This window comes from Oryzias latipes, chromosome 3 (genome assembly GCF_053564925.1).
Source record: "Oryzias latipes strain Hd-rR chromosome 3, Olatipes_Hd-rR_3.1".
NCBI classification, from domain to species: domain Eukaryota; kingdom Metazoa; phylum Chordata; class Actinopteri; order Beloniformes; family Adrianichthyidae; genus Oryzias; species Oryzias latipes.
In genome coordinates, this window is record NC_136239.1 from 23,837,770 (window position 1) to 23,853,233 (window position 15,464).

Consider the following 15,464-nt stretch of genomic DNA (forward strand, 5'->3'; position numbering starts at 1 on the left):
CTGCAGTTAGGGAGATGAGAGCAGAAATCAAGACATGGGTTCTATTTATTCTATTATTCATGACATTCTCGACTCACTAATTTTATCTCATAAATATATCTTATTGCATCTTTGCTAAGTATTGTTTTAAAGTAGGTCATTTTTGTTGTGTGTGTTTTTTCCTGTAAGGAATAAAAATGCTACTTTGAAAAAAACATTTAAATTTTTTATTTATACAAGTGTTTAGTAATAAACTTTTAAATGCATAAAACTGCCTGCCAATTCATAGCAAAGGCTGTTTGGAACCTAAGAGGTTTTAAACTAAGAAGCATGCTTTTTGACATACATGCGAACTACACACAGAAAACACCCTGTTAAGATTTGAATCAGTCTTCTCTGTAAACTGGAAGTGCTAACCACTGATCCATTGTGATCCTCTTATGTAAACACAGAAAAAATGTATCTTTCACAAGCAAATTATAGTTGTGAATCTTCAAAACATGTTCAAGTGTGAACTACTTTACTTGCTTCAATGTAAAATTAGATGAGATTACATTAGATGAGCCAAGATACACTAAGATAAGCTTTTTTTATCTTTGATCAACAAAATGTATCAGTTAAGTAGCAGCTTGACAATATGCAAAAAGAAATTGCAAAAGGAGAACCTCACATTTAATTATATTCCAACAAAGTTTTTTTATATTAGGACAAATTATACTTAAATAATACCAATAATAAGGATAAATACAGCATGAATATTGAAATTTATTATAAAAAATTAAATAATTCTGTACGATATTTAGTTTCACTATTTTTAAACACACCGAAACACACAAATCAAGCAAGAAATTGTGGGAAGACTTGCTACTTGTTTTAGTTTCTATAACTTCCACTGGGCTCTCTCTGATGGTTCATAATGCTCCAGTCTTCTCAAGCAAAGTATTTAGACACACACAAGGGTTCCTAGTGAATAGTGACAAGAAACCTACAGGGCTAATTTCTTGTTTTGCCGTGTCTTTTTCTTCTGCTTTATTTGAAATTTTTGCTCTATTGCTAAATTGTGATTCAGTACAGATCATTTGTTCTTGCTCTTCAAAAAATAAAATAAAATAACCTTTACAATATTAATCACTCTAAATTGTAATGTTTTAAATCAGTCCTGCTATGCTTTCTTTATTACACACAAAGAAGTAAAGCATATGTTTAAAAAGAAATAAGTACAATATAATGTTTCTTAGAAATATAAAGGGCATGCTGTAACAACAATGATTATGATGTTTCCTTTGGGTAAAGTGAAAGCTCAATTGAAGGAGCAAACCAAATTTTTTTTTTTTTTTTTAGTCTTTGATAGTCTTTTTTTTTTTTTTTTTAGTCTTTGAAGTAAAAAAAAGGTAAATTTATTTCGAAAGAAAATATGACAAAATAGAGGACGTAAGGCCTGCGTGCTTCTATATAACCAAGACCAAAAAGAAACAAATAAGCACCAAGCGACAAACACCTTTCAGACTTTCATATGTTCTCTGGTGCTAGCACAGGGTAAATCAGTAGATGGCGCTAGTGCGTTACCGGATTCAAGCTGCCGTAGAGGAGCGAAGAAGAAAGTCAAATTTATTTCCTTTTCAGGAAAAGAAAAACAGTTGTCCAACAGCGGTTGAAAAACATCAGTTTTCTCGGCCTCCTGGAGTAATCTGGAGTAGCGAAAGGAAGAAACATCGAGTAACTTTTAGCAAAAGGTAAGATCGTGTGAGTCCTCACGTCAAGCCGTTAACGGTTGTCACATTTGACGTCATCTTGGTAAGTGTTTTGAAAGAAGGATGACTGGTTAGCTAGCAACTGGGATTACAACGGAAAACGTAGCAAAATAGGTATCTTTTTTCACATTATGTTAATTATCTCTGCCACTTTAGTCAAGGGTATCGACGAGTGTATAGCTACATTGTTAGAATAAATGTGTTATTCAAACTTTTAGGAGTTGTTGGTTGAAATTCTTTTGTTATACCGCTAGCAAAGACGGCTAATGTTAGCCAGCTAAAAATGCTAACATGTTAATCGAGCTCAGTTAGGGTTGATTCAAATGATTCATTTTAAGAATGAAAGTAACGTTCTTGAATTTTATGAGAAGGCTGTGTTTGCTTTGGCGTCATCCAGACACGTGTGGTCCATTACATTTGGATTTTAAGGAGTAGGCGTTAGGCTAACCAAACGACGAAGGGATCGGAAATATATTTTTTTTGTCTGTGTTTTGCCGACCAGGTAATCATGAACAGTATACGATCCAGACCAGACATTTCCCTTTACGGGTGATGGCAGTACGTCTGCAGACGTTTGAAAGTATCTTGAGTGAAACGGAAGTCGGAAACGAAAAGCAACCACCAGTCGAGTTTACAAGTTTTACAGGTGAGTAGTACGATAGTTTGGGGTCTACTGAAGGAGACCACACCAGGATACAATTCATTGGTGGTTGTTTTTAGAGGAAAGGCGTTCATGATTATCTATTAATTAAATGTTCAAGAAATCTAATAAGACACCACGCTGATTGTTAAATCTTTGTTTAATCAATCATTAGGTGGCGTTTAAACCTTTTGGGTTTTTTTTTTGCTGGTTTTGTTATGGCGAAAAACTGTTGTCTCAAATAGCGAAAAGCCTTTTCAGATCTTACTGGGTTGTGATTGTTAGTAGCTTTGTGTATTTAAACAGACACACCAGTGATAACTGTGCCGATTCTCCTTTTTAAATACATACTTTGAACACAAATGCTTAAAAGGAAAAACGTACTCTGTTACTTTAGTGGAAGTTTCCAGAATGTGGTTCGCCTTGGCAGTTAGGCTAAAGCAATCATGCTAGTGATTTTCCTGTGCAGTCAAATTTGAGTTAGTCTGTGTGTTTCATGAATGTTGTTCACTTGTAGCCCTTTAGGGGCTGCCACAGCTTTCACTCATTCACACATGTAGGATGGCAGCAATCTTTAAAGCTGGATGCCTTTCCTGACTACCCTGTAGTTTTATCCAGGCTGGGGACTGGCACAGGGAGGGCCCAGACCTGGGTCCCCTTGTGGCTACATAGTTAGGCAGAAGCGCGAGGGGTCTTGCCCAAGGACCCACACTGGAGCTCATTGCGCACCCAGGAAATCGAACCCTGATTTCCCTTGTGCCAGCCCTACTCTTAACTTACAATTCAAAACAGTAAACTCTTTAGTGCATTAAATGTTCCCAGAGTTTGGAGATTAATGAATGGACTTTGCACAGGGGTTTGTATTGAAAAGCAGCAGTTGGAGAACAATTTCTGCAGTGGAGACAGAACAGTGGAAGATGAGCCTGCATGGTGCCAGTGGGGGGGGCTGTGAGCACTCACGTGACCGCCGATGTTCCAGTGATCGATCGAGGGATTCTTCACATGAGCGGGAAGGCCAACTCACCCCCTGCATTCGGAATGTTACGTCTCCAACTCGTCAATACAACAGTGGTGAGTTTTGAAACCAAACAATACTTGTTTAAAATAAATGTTATTGAAGAGTTTTGGAGCTCTTGTAAGTTTTTTATGTACAACTGACTTACAGCTTAAAATGGCTTTTTTGTGTGATCTATTCTATTGTGGTCACAGAAGTGTCTTTTCTCGCTTTTGCTTTGGGTGTAAAGGGAATCTGTGATTTGTTTGCTGCTTGTCTTGCGTTTTAGAACGTGAACGAGAGGGTGGATCATCATCATCATCGAGGCCAAGTAGCCCAAGGCCACAGAGGGTCTCACCCAGCGGCTCCAGCAGCAGTGGGGTGGTGAGCAGTCGCAACAGCAGCTTGTCCAGCACCGAAGGAAACATTAAAAGCTTGGGGGTTGGAGAAATGGTTTTCGTCTACGAGAATCCTAAGGAGGGCAGCACAAGTATCACTGTTGGAAGCAGAAACATCCGGACCTCAGAGAGAGTCACACTGATTGTGGACAACACGCGCTTTGTAGTGGATCCTTCCATCTTCACAGCACAACCCAATACCATGCTGGGCAGGTATGGCCATTTTTCTTCCTCGTGTTTCTTTTTATCAATCCAAATCACGATTAAAATCTTCTGCTTGTCTGTCATACGGTAACGAATAATTATTTTTCGTAAAAGGCTGAAGTTCACAAACTTTTCCTTTGTGCTGTATTCCCTTGTTAATTTGCAGATGTGTTTGGGTTTTTTGTTTCTGCTCTTCTAGAATGTTTGGATCCGGAAGAGAACATAATTTTACACGGCCCAATGACAAAGGAGAGTACGAAGTGGCCGAGGGCATTAGCTCAACTGTTTTCCGTGCAATTCTGGTCAGTTTTTCTCTTGTTGCATTTATTTGCATAAATGCTTAAAAACATATCTTTATGAAAAAGAATGTATCTAATATATAAAAGCTAGCAATTTACTGTAACATTCTAAACCTTGGAAAATATAGTTTGTAATAAAGTGAGCAAGTTATACGAATTAACGTCATTTTATAATCACATCCTTAAATGTGGTACAGACCAACTTTAACAACATATATGAAACATTTTGTGGTACGAGTTTTACATATAAAATCTACCATCTGTAAAGGTGGAGCAAATCTAAATAAAAATATAGTTTCAGTTTTCAACAGTTGCTGTCACACCTTCATTAAAAGGCATAAATAGCTAACGTCTGAGTCTCCTTTGGTACATTTCACTTTTCCCACTGAGTCACAATGTATCAAACTGAAATTGACTGGTTGTTTAACCTGGAATTTTCTAAATGTATTGGATAACAAAATATCCCTCCAAAGTTATTGGTATTTATCGTGTTTTTTTTTAATGCTTTTAATTCATGCACTCCGTGGTTTCTGTCTAATCGACAGGATTATTACAAATCTGGGATCATCCGCTGTCCAGATGGAATCTCCATCCCTGAGTTACGGGAGGCGTGTGACTATCTATGCATCTCCTTCGACTATAGCACCATAAAATGCAGAGACCTTAGTGAGTATTTGATGTGAAGCCGTTTGCTCTGCTATTTGCCAAAATTCTGAGTATTTGATGCGTTTTTATTCCAAAAGAAGAGTGCTTCAAGCTGTGACGGGTCCAAATGACTCAAACTTTCATAGTGTCAGAACACATTTAACCATCGCTTCAATTTGATGTCACTAAACAAGGGTACCACTGTTTTTCATGCATTACAGTGGTGGTTTTTCTTTTTTTACATTGCCTTATCCATAGATAAAGCTCTGTGCTTACTTACTCAGGAGTAGCTTCCTTTGCTGATTTGTAGGGTGTATTCAGAATGGACACATTTGGTCCGCCTTAAGTGAAGCAGAACACATTTTCAGGCTGAAAGAGAGGCAAAATTGCAGTTCATCTTAAATTGCACTTTACTCTAATTTGTGAGCTCTCTGTCTAAAATCAGGTTAGATTTTTATGCAAGTGTTTTGATACTGAAGTAGTGCTAGAACAGCAGCCTCGCTGCATGTCTGAAGTCTGCAACTGATGTTTTATTCTTGGTTAAAGATGAAACAATCACTGTTTCCAAAAATGCAGAATCTTATGGTCAAATGGATCCATTTCCCTGTCATCGGTTGAGGTGGTCTCCCTCCAGAAGACTGCAAACCGATCAAGTTTAGATGTTTTTGTTGATGTTTCCCCCTTAATAATCCTTTTTTTTTTTTAAACACATGTGGCACTTAAAAACGTGTTTACTGTTGGAGAGCGTAAACTCTGGTTCCAACAATGAATTACAAGTTCATGTCAGGCTGCTGGATTCTTCTTCACCAGCCAGACGCAGTTTAGTAGAGGAGTGATGCAGTAACTACATGTTTCAATGAAAATATTCTACTTTTAGATTATTTCATTCATTTTGATGTAGAATGAATATACAAAGTTATTGTCCAGCTAATTTATTCATAGAATGGAAAGATTAGAAAGAAAAGAAGTTTTGGCCCACTGTCCTGCTGAATTTAGTCATCTGGATTAGTGTTTGAGATAGTAGGACCCCCCCCCCCCCCATTACAAACAAAATCTGGTTAACATCAGTCAAGAATAAATTGAGCAGTTAACCGAAATATAGAAACCAAACATAGATGGGTCTGTCATTTAATACATTTTTTTAAATTCCTTTATAGAAAAAATAGCTTTTAAGATGTTTGGCTGGAAAAAATACATTCTATTTACTTAAAAAAAAGTAAAATCAAAGAATGGATCTTCCTTTGTAAAACTTGTGAATTTGCTTGTTTTGTTGTAGGTTGAGGACCCCCTTGAAAACGAGATGACACATCTCAAGGGGCTTATCCTCCAAACAAATAAATTGAAATTGAATGTACCTTCAAGCTGGTATCCCTCAGCACAGGCATTTCAAATGTCCAAATCTGTAATTGTTTTTTTGCCATACTTTGGTTGCCTGAAAATGCAAACGAAGGGGAAATAACTAAATAAATAAAAACTACTGAAATTACAAAGTTATGTTCTGCCATAGTGGCTGTTGTTGCAGGTAAGAGTTGAACAAATTATAATAGAGATTTTTCTGTCTGTTTTGGTCACAGGTGCACTGATGCACGAGCTTTCCAATGACGGAGCTCGGAGTCAGTTTGAGTTTTACCTTGAAGAAATGGTTCTGCCTTTGATGGTGACCAGCGCTCAGAGTGGAGAGAGAGAATGTCATATTGTAGTCCTCACTGATGATGATGTAGTGGACTGGGATGAAGAGTATCCACCACAGATGGGAGAGGAGTATTCTCAGAGTGAGTTTCTGTCAATATACTGAACGCTGCATTCTGTGAGAAACACAAACATGTGTTGATTCTTGTTCTCATTACAGTCATTTACAGCACAAAACTATACAGATTTTTCAAATACATTGAGAACCGAGATGTTGCCAAATCAGTTTTAAAGGAGAGGGGACTGAAGAAAATCCGACTTGGCATTGAAGGTACAGTCACAATCTTTTATGCTGTTTAACTGACCAAAAAAAACAGAAATATGACATCTCTTAAAAAAAAAAAGTTGTCTGTCAGAATCTGGAGGGGGTTGCTGCAACTTTCAAAGTAGATTTTTTTAAAAACTAGTTTTGAGCCAAATCTTGAAGAGTATGCTGTATGCTGTGATTAAAAAGAAGTAATGCCAATGTATATTTTGTTTGCAGGTTACCCCACATATAAAGAGAAAGTGAAGAAACGACCAGGAGGACGCCCCGAGGTCATTTACAACTACGTCCAGAGACCCTTCATCCGCATGTCCTGGGAAAAGGAGGAGGGCAAAAGCCGCCATGTGGACTTCCAGTGTGTGAAGTCCAAATCCATCACCAACCTGGCTGCAGCAGCTGCAGATATACCCCAAGACCAGCTGGTGGTGATGCATCCGGGCCCGCAAGTCGATGAACTGGACATCCTGCCAAATCACCCTCCCAGTGGGAATCACTACAGCAACAACTACAGCAATGAGCCTGATCCTGATGCACCTTCACCTGCCGTCTGAGGACTCTGCGGCCCTCGTGAAACCGCCTCTGGCCCCTCTCCTATTCTTCTAGTTCTGTTCCCAGCATGCTGCAGCATGGAGCACCAGGGGCACCATAACCGTATTGCCTTGACACCTCCTTTGCAGCCTTAGAGCCTCAAGAACCTGGAAGACTCTAGACAAAGAAACGAGGAAATCAAGACTGGTAAAAAGGAAATGTTCACTGTCGTTTTCATTTTGGGTTTTTTTTTTGTTTTTTACTTGACCAAAGGAATTTATTTTTGTTTTGAGAGAAAAAAAATCTTTTCAACCCTTAGTATTCACATTATTATTTACATTCTTACTGTTGCTTAATTGGATGGGTTTGGCTGAGCACTGTTGTGGTGTCGCTGTTTTCCTTTTTGGTTCACTGATAATTAGCTTTTTTTTTTTTTTATTGTCTCGGTTGGCTTCCTATATGTGCTTTTGATGGAAAGAATGTAATCCAGAGGAAGTCTGACAGCAATGTCATAAGGAAAAAGATCCAGCACCACTTAACCTCATGATGAACCGTTGAACCTGTGGTCCTGTCCTGTAACGGGACACGGGGACCTCGGCCACATCCGACGTGTTGTGCTCTTCCTGCAGCAAACGTACTGAGCAAAGCACAGGCTGTTGTGAACAGTGTTTCTCTTTTTCTCTTTTTTCTTTGTGCAAAGCTTGAAATTGTTGTTTGAGACGAAACATGAAATCGTGAATTAAAGATTCAAAAAATAAAAAAAACAGTTTGAGACATTCTTCCGTAACAACTTTGCAGCAAAGAGGCCCAAATTGAAAATGAGGTGCAGTTATTAGAGTAGACCTCTGGTTTGTGGATGAAATTCAGTAAAAAAAAACAGTCAATTATGCACAATTAGATAGAATAGAAGCAGGCTAATGCAACTTCCCAATATATTTAAATAGTTTTGATCAAAGCATAAGGTTTTGATTCTGGGTCTTTATTTGCATTTGCACTTGTTTTCTTAGCAGTTCTGCTTTCATTTTGTCCTCTTTGTCCCCAACAGCTGCATTTTTCCACACTGACAAATTTGTACAAATCCTCTCACAGGTGTGTTTGATAGTTTTAACTTTACAGACAAAAACAAGAATAACTCAAGTTTAAAAGTCACCATCATGTTACAAGACTAGACAAGTGTCTTGACTATTTTTCACCAAATGATGGCAGCACACATCTATAAACCGATCAAAAAACACACAAGCAAACCTGCTCACTCCTTTGTAGTATTTTTAAATGTGTTTTTTTCTTTTTAGAGCTCATGTTTGACAAAACTTAATTTGACATAAGTGTTTTCCTTAGGGGATAGGTATTGGGTAACCAAATCAATTAGGAACATTTTTTTTTTTATTACGACGTAACAATGGACTATCACCAGTTTTGAATCAAAGTATCAGCTGCCACTGTCTTCTATTAAATTAAGATTAAGATCAAAATAATCTAATGGAGCTAAATGTTCTTTTCCAGGAGTTGAACTCAGAATTCTACACAACGGCTGTGAATAATCAGTTTCAAGTTTCTATTTTTACATAACTTCTGACATCAATCATAAACGTATTAGTTATGTAAAGATGGGACTGCAGTCAGAGTTAACAAATCCCATTAAGACTGCATTCTGTGCCTATAGAGTTTTATTTATCCAGATCTAACTGGAGGAAACGTGATCATGTTCTCACACAGCTCTGGTTTCGGAGTCGGTTCTGGTTCTGCTCTGACTGAATTCCATCTGTAGGATTTAATGGACGCAGAAAGAATGCCATTAACCACTCATAAGTACGACCTCTTCACCTCTTCATGCTAGAACAAGCTCCGGTGTCATCTAATCTAATAAACCTCAGCCAGAGAGATGTGAACATGGAACTTTACACTGTGCCTCACTGCAACCATCTGCTCTTCCTGCAGGATAACGAGCCAAAGCAGCAGATAATCGTTACGATGGAGTTAAGGATTCGCTGAGGGTTTGCAAAGACAGATGTGTAATCTGCAAAATTTCTTTCCCATCTTTTTTTCTCCTACATTTTAAACGAATCATCAATAATTGTACTTGAATGTGTTGCTGCTTACTTACATTTTATCTACTTTGCAAGGGTCAATAGTTAAACACATAGGCAAGAATACACTGAAATTTGAACATTCAATTAGTTTTTATCAACAAAATTTAAACTGGTTTAATATTGATGTGTCATTTACCAAAAATGAGGAATTTTGAGTGCATTTCAAATTGTGGACATTTGTTTCTTATAAAAGTAAATATTTTTTATTGCATGAGCTTAAACTTTATTCACAACCAAATAAAGATTTATTATTTTCCAAAAAAAACATTCACATTTTTATGTACCTAGTGAGCTCATTTAACCCTTGTGCTATCTTAGATGACCCCCCTCCCCCTTACATTGACGTGTTCTCCCTACCATGACAAAGGTGGATAAAGGTGGAAAGATTTCATGTAATCCATGGACACCAGTGAAGATCACAAATCATTGAAGAAGAAAGGTTCAGCACACTGTCTAGTGGGTCAAGGATAGCACAAGGGTTACACTTTGATGGTAATTCCAGCTATTAAATATACAGCTGTAGAATTTGTGGATGATGAACATTTTTTTTTTCAAAAGTGTGCTAACCATCAGTTTTGACCACAGAAATCTCTTCTTCAAAACAGTCCATAAAACATGATGGTGGTTCTGCGCCTTGGTCATGCAGATGGTGCAGCAGATTGTGTTGCTGGAGGGAATTCATTGGAGGTCTTCAACTGTTAAAGGGATTTCCAAAGCCTTTGCTGTTTTACATTAAATTCTTCTTTCTCTTTCGGCTTTTCCCATCAGGGGTCGCCACAGCGAATCATCCTTTTCCACCTCACTCTATCATGAACATCTTCTATCATGAACATCTTCTACCCTAACATTAGCCAACTTCATGTCCTCCTTTTACATTAAATAACTTTTAAAAAAACATGACTAATTTGCATGTTTGTACAGATTATGTCAGTATAACACTTTACCTCTATTAGTCATCTCTTTAACAGAAAATCTTGTTACACATCCAATATAAGTACACAATTTAGTTGTGTGCCTGATATGGCATGAAGTGAAACCTTTGGCAAAGCAAAACCGAATAAGTGAGTAAAAAGACCCTTGTTTCAAGAAAAGAAAATTCTGACTTGCAATAAAAATAATCATATTTAAAAAGTTTTTTTTCAATAGCAAATTAATCTTAGTTAAAGAAAATTTGTCTTAGTGTCAAGATTCTTTTCTTATAGTAAGAATTCTTGGTAAGACCATTTTTACTCAATTGGCAAATTGTTTTGTTCATTTAAAGATGTATTTACAAAAAATTAAAAAATTTTGACTTGTTCCCTGGGGGGCTGTTTTTGATGTGTGTTCTACTAAACCATAATCTCATTTGTTTTAAAGTTGTTGTGTTGAATGTGTCCTTACGAGCACTGGAGGGAACAGATCTGTGTTTTTAGCAGTCCTGACTGCAATTCAGCATGATCTGACCTCCGGAGGAAAAAAGCGGATGAAAACAATTAAACACTATAGCATGAGAAAAGAGGAAGAAAACAACACAAAGAATCCAGTGTCTCAGTCACACAAAGTAACGTGAGAATGTATGTACCGATGCTGGCTGCTCTGGCTTTATGGAAGCTTGTTGCATCTACACAATAATTGCATGGTGATTATCAGCATAAACATCTAATGTGTGTACTCAGGTGACATGTTGAACACAAACAGTACTTTTGTTAGCAGATACTGTATTTTTCTTTGCCTGTACAGCCTTTAAAAAACACTTTGAGAAAAGTCAGCTCGAAGAAACTACAGAAAGTTACTTACCTGTAAATGAGACAATGGAACAAAAATTGTCGCTATGTCTTAATGTTTTCTTCAGTTGCTGACTAAACACCAGCTACTTCATCAAAAAGAGCCGTTTTTGGTGTCTGATCTGAAACTAAAGACCACAAACTCCATGATAAAACTTTTATTTTTGATGCATGGGGATGTAGGTTTACCTGTGGTCCAAAATGTCAAAATGTTTTTAATTACATGACCAATAATTAAAAAAATACCAGGATAAAATCAATCACTGTCCAATAAAAAAAAATCTCCTTCCTCTTTTATTTTGATTGGTTAAAACATACTCACAATAGTATTAGTTCTTTTAGAAAAGAAAAGAAAAAGAGGAAAATACTTTTTAAAGACAGAAAAATGTGGGAAACCTTTTCTCCGTTTTTTCACGTGGCGAAGATTGTTTGGAGGGCACCTTCTTACCCTACCACATCTCTGTGAGCTGGTCCACAAACTCTGACAACAAGAACTTGCCTTACACAAACTCAGCATTCATCCATGCTCAAAAACAACAAAGGTATGAATTGAAATGTTTAATCTAGCCACCACTGAAATGTAGTCTGCTAACTTTATGATATTTCAGCAGTAAACATTTAAATCTCACTTTCTTGTCGTTATTGGCTTCCCCTGGTAAATTATAGACTGGTTCCCAGGGCAACAGTCCCCTTTTTTCAAATTCAGCCCCCCCTTTTATTAAGAATGTCTGCACTTGTGTGTAATTGATGCTATCCTGCCTATGTGGACCTTTCTAAAAGAAATTTCAGCTTTAAAAAGCTTTTTTTGTTTTTAATTAAAGTGCATCCCTTTAGCTTGTCTAGTTTTCAACATCATTGAATTCGTAGCTACTAAATAAGATGCTTTACTCTTTTTACATTTTCCCACAATAATTTCACTTTTGTAATAAGAAAACTCCAAAACACAACTGATTGAATTGCAATAAATAAATAAACCAGGGAAGTATATTCTCTTGTAGTTTTTTTTAATTACGATTAGTAAAAGGAATGTTCTTAAATTTGCAAACACATTTTTCTCTGGTAGACGTGGCAGTAGTGAAACTGAATTAATCCTGATGAGCAAATGTGTGAGTGGTTAATGAGTAGATGCTTCCAGTCAGTCCGTCCAGGAGCAGCTGAGCCTCGTAACGGCAAGAGCACAAAAGAAGCTGCGCATGTGTTCATTAAATTCTGATGTATAGGACAAGAGGCTCCTGGCATGCCAGCCGTGCATTGTATGTGACCCCCACAGATCCTGGAGAGCGTTCAGCCCAGCTCTTCAAAACTGGAGTGTTTTCTGTGGGATTGGACTCTGTCCTGGGTTTCTATTAGTTTCCTAATAAATATGCATATCAGAGGAAAACCCATCTGTGGAGCGCTAATTATTCCAGTTCACATTAGAAAGTGCAGGGATGTGCTCATGTTCTAGAAATGTTCTGCTTAAAAAGCATGGAGAAAAAAACTCTTTCATGTCAAATGTCAAATTATTGCTAATTAAATAAAGGACAGTGTTTTAACATCTGATGTTCTTTCAGTAAAAAATAGGACTGATGAAATTATTCTTCCTATTATGTGACTTATGTGAATTTGTTCTCAGCAGGGTGATTCCTGCAGGGAGTTTCAGAAGTTCACTTTGTGTATCATCATCTATTCTTGGTTTCAGTGATGCCCAATATCCAGTCATTTTTACTGTAAAAGTAGAACAAGACAGTAAAAAAATTTGATTAGTTTTCTGAAATTAAAACACAGTGAGTTCTTTGAAAATCAAGTTCACTGTTGCACTTTAGGACCAGTACCTGCTGGTGGGATCTGAAACCAAACTCAATCACCTGCAGGATTGGAGCATCTTTTTGCCTGAAATATTAAAAATATATACTTTTTGTCATTTTTATGTTAATGTCAGGTTTAAACCATATTTTTTCTTCTTGCTAGTGTTTATTAAATCATCTGGCAAAGCAGAAATGGGATTCAGATTCCCTTGTTTCAATCATTGCTTTTTTTGTTTTTATTGTGCAATAAGTCTCCTACAGTGTTCTTCCAGATCACTGAGAACTTTCTCCTCATGCATTTATGAGGAATGTGTTAGAGTAAGGTTTTGTCCATAGTTGATTACAAAACAATGCTTATTGTTGTTTCTATTATAAGACTCTATTTTTAGAAAAGTAATTCCCAGAGAAGACTTACAAAGGTTGCTGCCATTTAATCCATTCCTATTGTGGCTGAAACAAGACATTCATATCAGTTGAAAATAAGGAGAAAGGAGAGATGCAGCAATTGTTTTTGAGAAAATATCTTGTGATTTCTGCCTGAAGCAGAATCCTTTCATTTAAATAGAGAGCAAAATTCAGAGACACCCACAGGCCTTCAAGTTTTTCTGCAATCGATACCCCAGCACACCCATGAAGTCCTCTGTAATGCTCGATAAAGAAGGGTTGATAAAGGAGGGTTGTATGTGAAAGAGAATATGATCATCAGGCTCTGGTGAAAAATACATTAGGGTGTTTTTTTTTTTTTTTACTGTCCATGGGTGTGTCGAGAATTGGCACAAGTCATGGATTAGCTTGGCAGAGGTGTCGTTTCTTGATGGGCTTTTACAATGAAAAGAATTTCCTCTTTCATCCTCCATCCTGCAAAAAAAAAATTAAAAGCTTTAACTTAAAAGTTAAAGTTTTTTTAAGTTTTTTCTCTTACATTAAAAAGTGAAGTGGCTTAAAACAGAGTAAAATCTCCAGATTTTGACTTAACGTTGGGATTTGGGTCATCTAGACCCACTAGACAGTGCGCTGAACCTATTTTCTTCAATGATTTGTGATCTTCACTGGTGTCCATGGATTACATGAAATCTTTCCACCTTTATCCACCTTTGTCATGGTAGGAATAACACGTCAATGTAAGGGTGGGGTCATCTAAGATAGCACAAGGGTTAATGCTGCAGATGCCACAGTCTGGATGCGTCAGATGCAAAACTTGATGCTAAATCATTTACCTTTTTAAGCAGCAAATGTTACCTCAACCACTGAAGCTCAGGCTACTTAATAATACTTACACAATTTAAAAAATGCATTCTGGCAAAGTATAAATAATTCCACATTCATGTAAAGTCTTGGATCATGGCTACTATGTAAAAAAAAAATCCCTTCAGCCCCCTGGAGGGCATAATGGGCATACAAACAAGGCAGCAGTGGGAGAGGTATCTGAGGGTATATCGACCCCCCCAGGCCCAGTCCTCTTTCCTCACAGAGGGTCCCCGCCCCCAAGCACCAGGCCCTCAAGAGGAGCTCCAACCTTCACCAGAGCTGAAGACAATAGAAATTTGCTCCAAATGCAAGAAGTACCTCACTGGGACAGTCCCAGCTCCCCTGCCCCAAACACATAGCTCTCTGCAGCACTCCCACCCCATCCGGCGGTACCAAACCTTGTTGGGCCCATGAGCACCTATTTTAATTTGAATGGTTGGGTCAGTTTGACTATATTCAAGATTCAATGACTTTTTTGTAACTGCAGGGGCAATTAAACATTTTTAAAGATTAAAATTGTTGGTATTTTTTAAAAGTTATTTGATATTTGAACTTTACTTCTATCTTGTGTCCTGAAATAATATATAGAGTTTATTTGAACACCTAATGTGTAATTCCCTTTGTCTTCAATATTTTTATACTAGTTTGTCAAGACGGATGCCAGTCTGTTTTTGTAGTTTCAAAAACCTCTACCAGACTCTTAGTTACTACTTATATTAGTAATTCCTTCCTTCATTCATTCATTCATTCATTCATTCATTCATTCATTCATTCATTCATTCATTCATTCATTCATTCATTCATTCATTCATCTTCTTCCATTTGTCCCTTTCAGGGTCACAGGGCTGCTGGAGCCTGTCCCGGCCACTTATGAGCGAAGGTAGGGGACACCCTGGAGAGGTCGCCAGTCTGTCGCAGGGTCTTGTATTAGTAATTTTAAATCAATTATTCTGTTTGATTATGTGGCTAGTAACTGGTAAATCTGACAAGGGGATCCCTTTACATAAAGACTGCCCTAAATCCATCCATAGAGGAATTTCTGGATTATTTTTAAACTATTTGAACATATCCAGTAATCCAAGGAGATTCTGGAATTTGGAAATTTCTAAGACTCCATTGGGTTTTTAAAGGGATCATGATGGGATCATAAAGAAAATATATTAATACTTTTGTATTTTTGTATC

The 15,464-nt window shown here is 37.3% G+C and overlaps 1 protein-coding gene across 4 annotated transcripts; it reads left to right on the forward strand.

Annotated features, from left to right (window-relative positions):
* Positions 1 to 1,543: 1,543 nt before the first annotated feature.
* Positions 1,544 to 8,156, forward strand: btbd10b (BTB (POZ) domain containing 10b). Of its 4 annotated transcripts, none has more exons than XM_004066997.5 (9): positions 1,544 to 1,712; positions 2,233 to 2,376; positions 3,225 to 3,441; positions 3,654 to 3,975; positions 4,166 to 4,268; positions 4,811 to 4,931; positions 6,485 to 6,682; positions 6,760 to 6,870; positions 7,084 to 8,156. In XM_004066997.5, exons 3-9 carry the CDS (start codon positions 3,288 to 3,290, stop codon positions 7,413 to 7,415), a joined length of 1,341 nt encoding a protein of 446 aa, XP_004067045.1. In that variant the 5' UTR covers positions 1,544 to 1,712; positions 2,233 to 2,376; positions 3,225 to 3,287; the 3' UTR covers positions 7,416 to 8,156. The 4 variants fall into 4 exon arrangements, with proteins under 4 accessions (XP_004067045.1, XP_011487495.1, XP_020569650.1 ...); XM_020713991.3 differs by lacking the exon at positions 1,544 to 1,712 and adding an exon at positions 1,762 to 1,844; XM_011489193.4 differs by lacking the exon at positions 2,233 to 2,376 and having other exon boundaries at positions 1,547 to 1,712.
* The last annotated feature ends 7,308 nt before the right edge of the window (positions 8,157 to 15,464 follow it).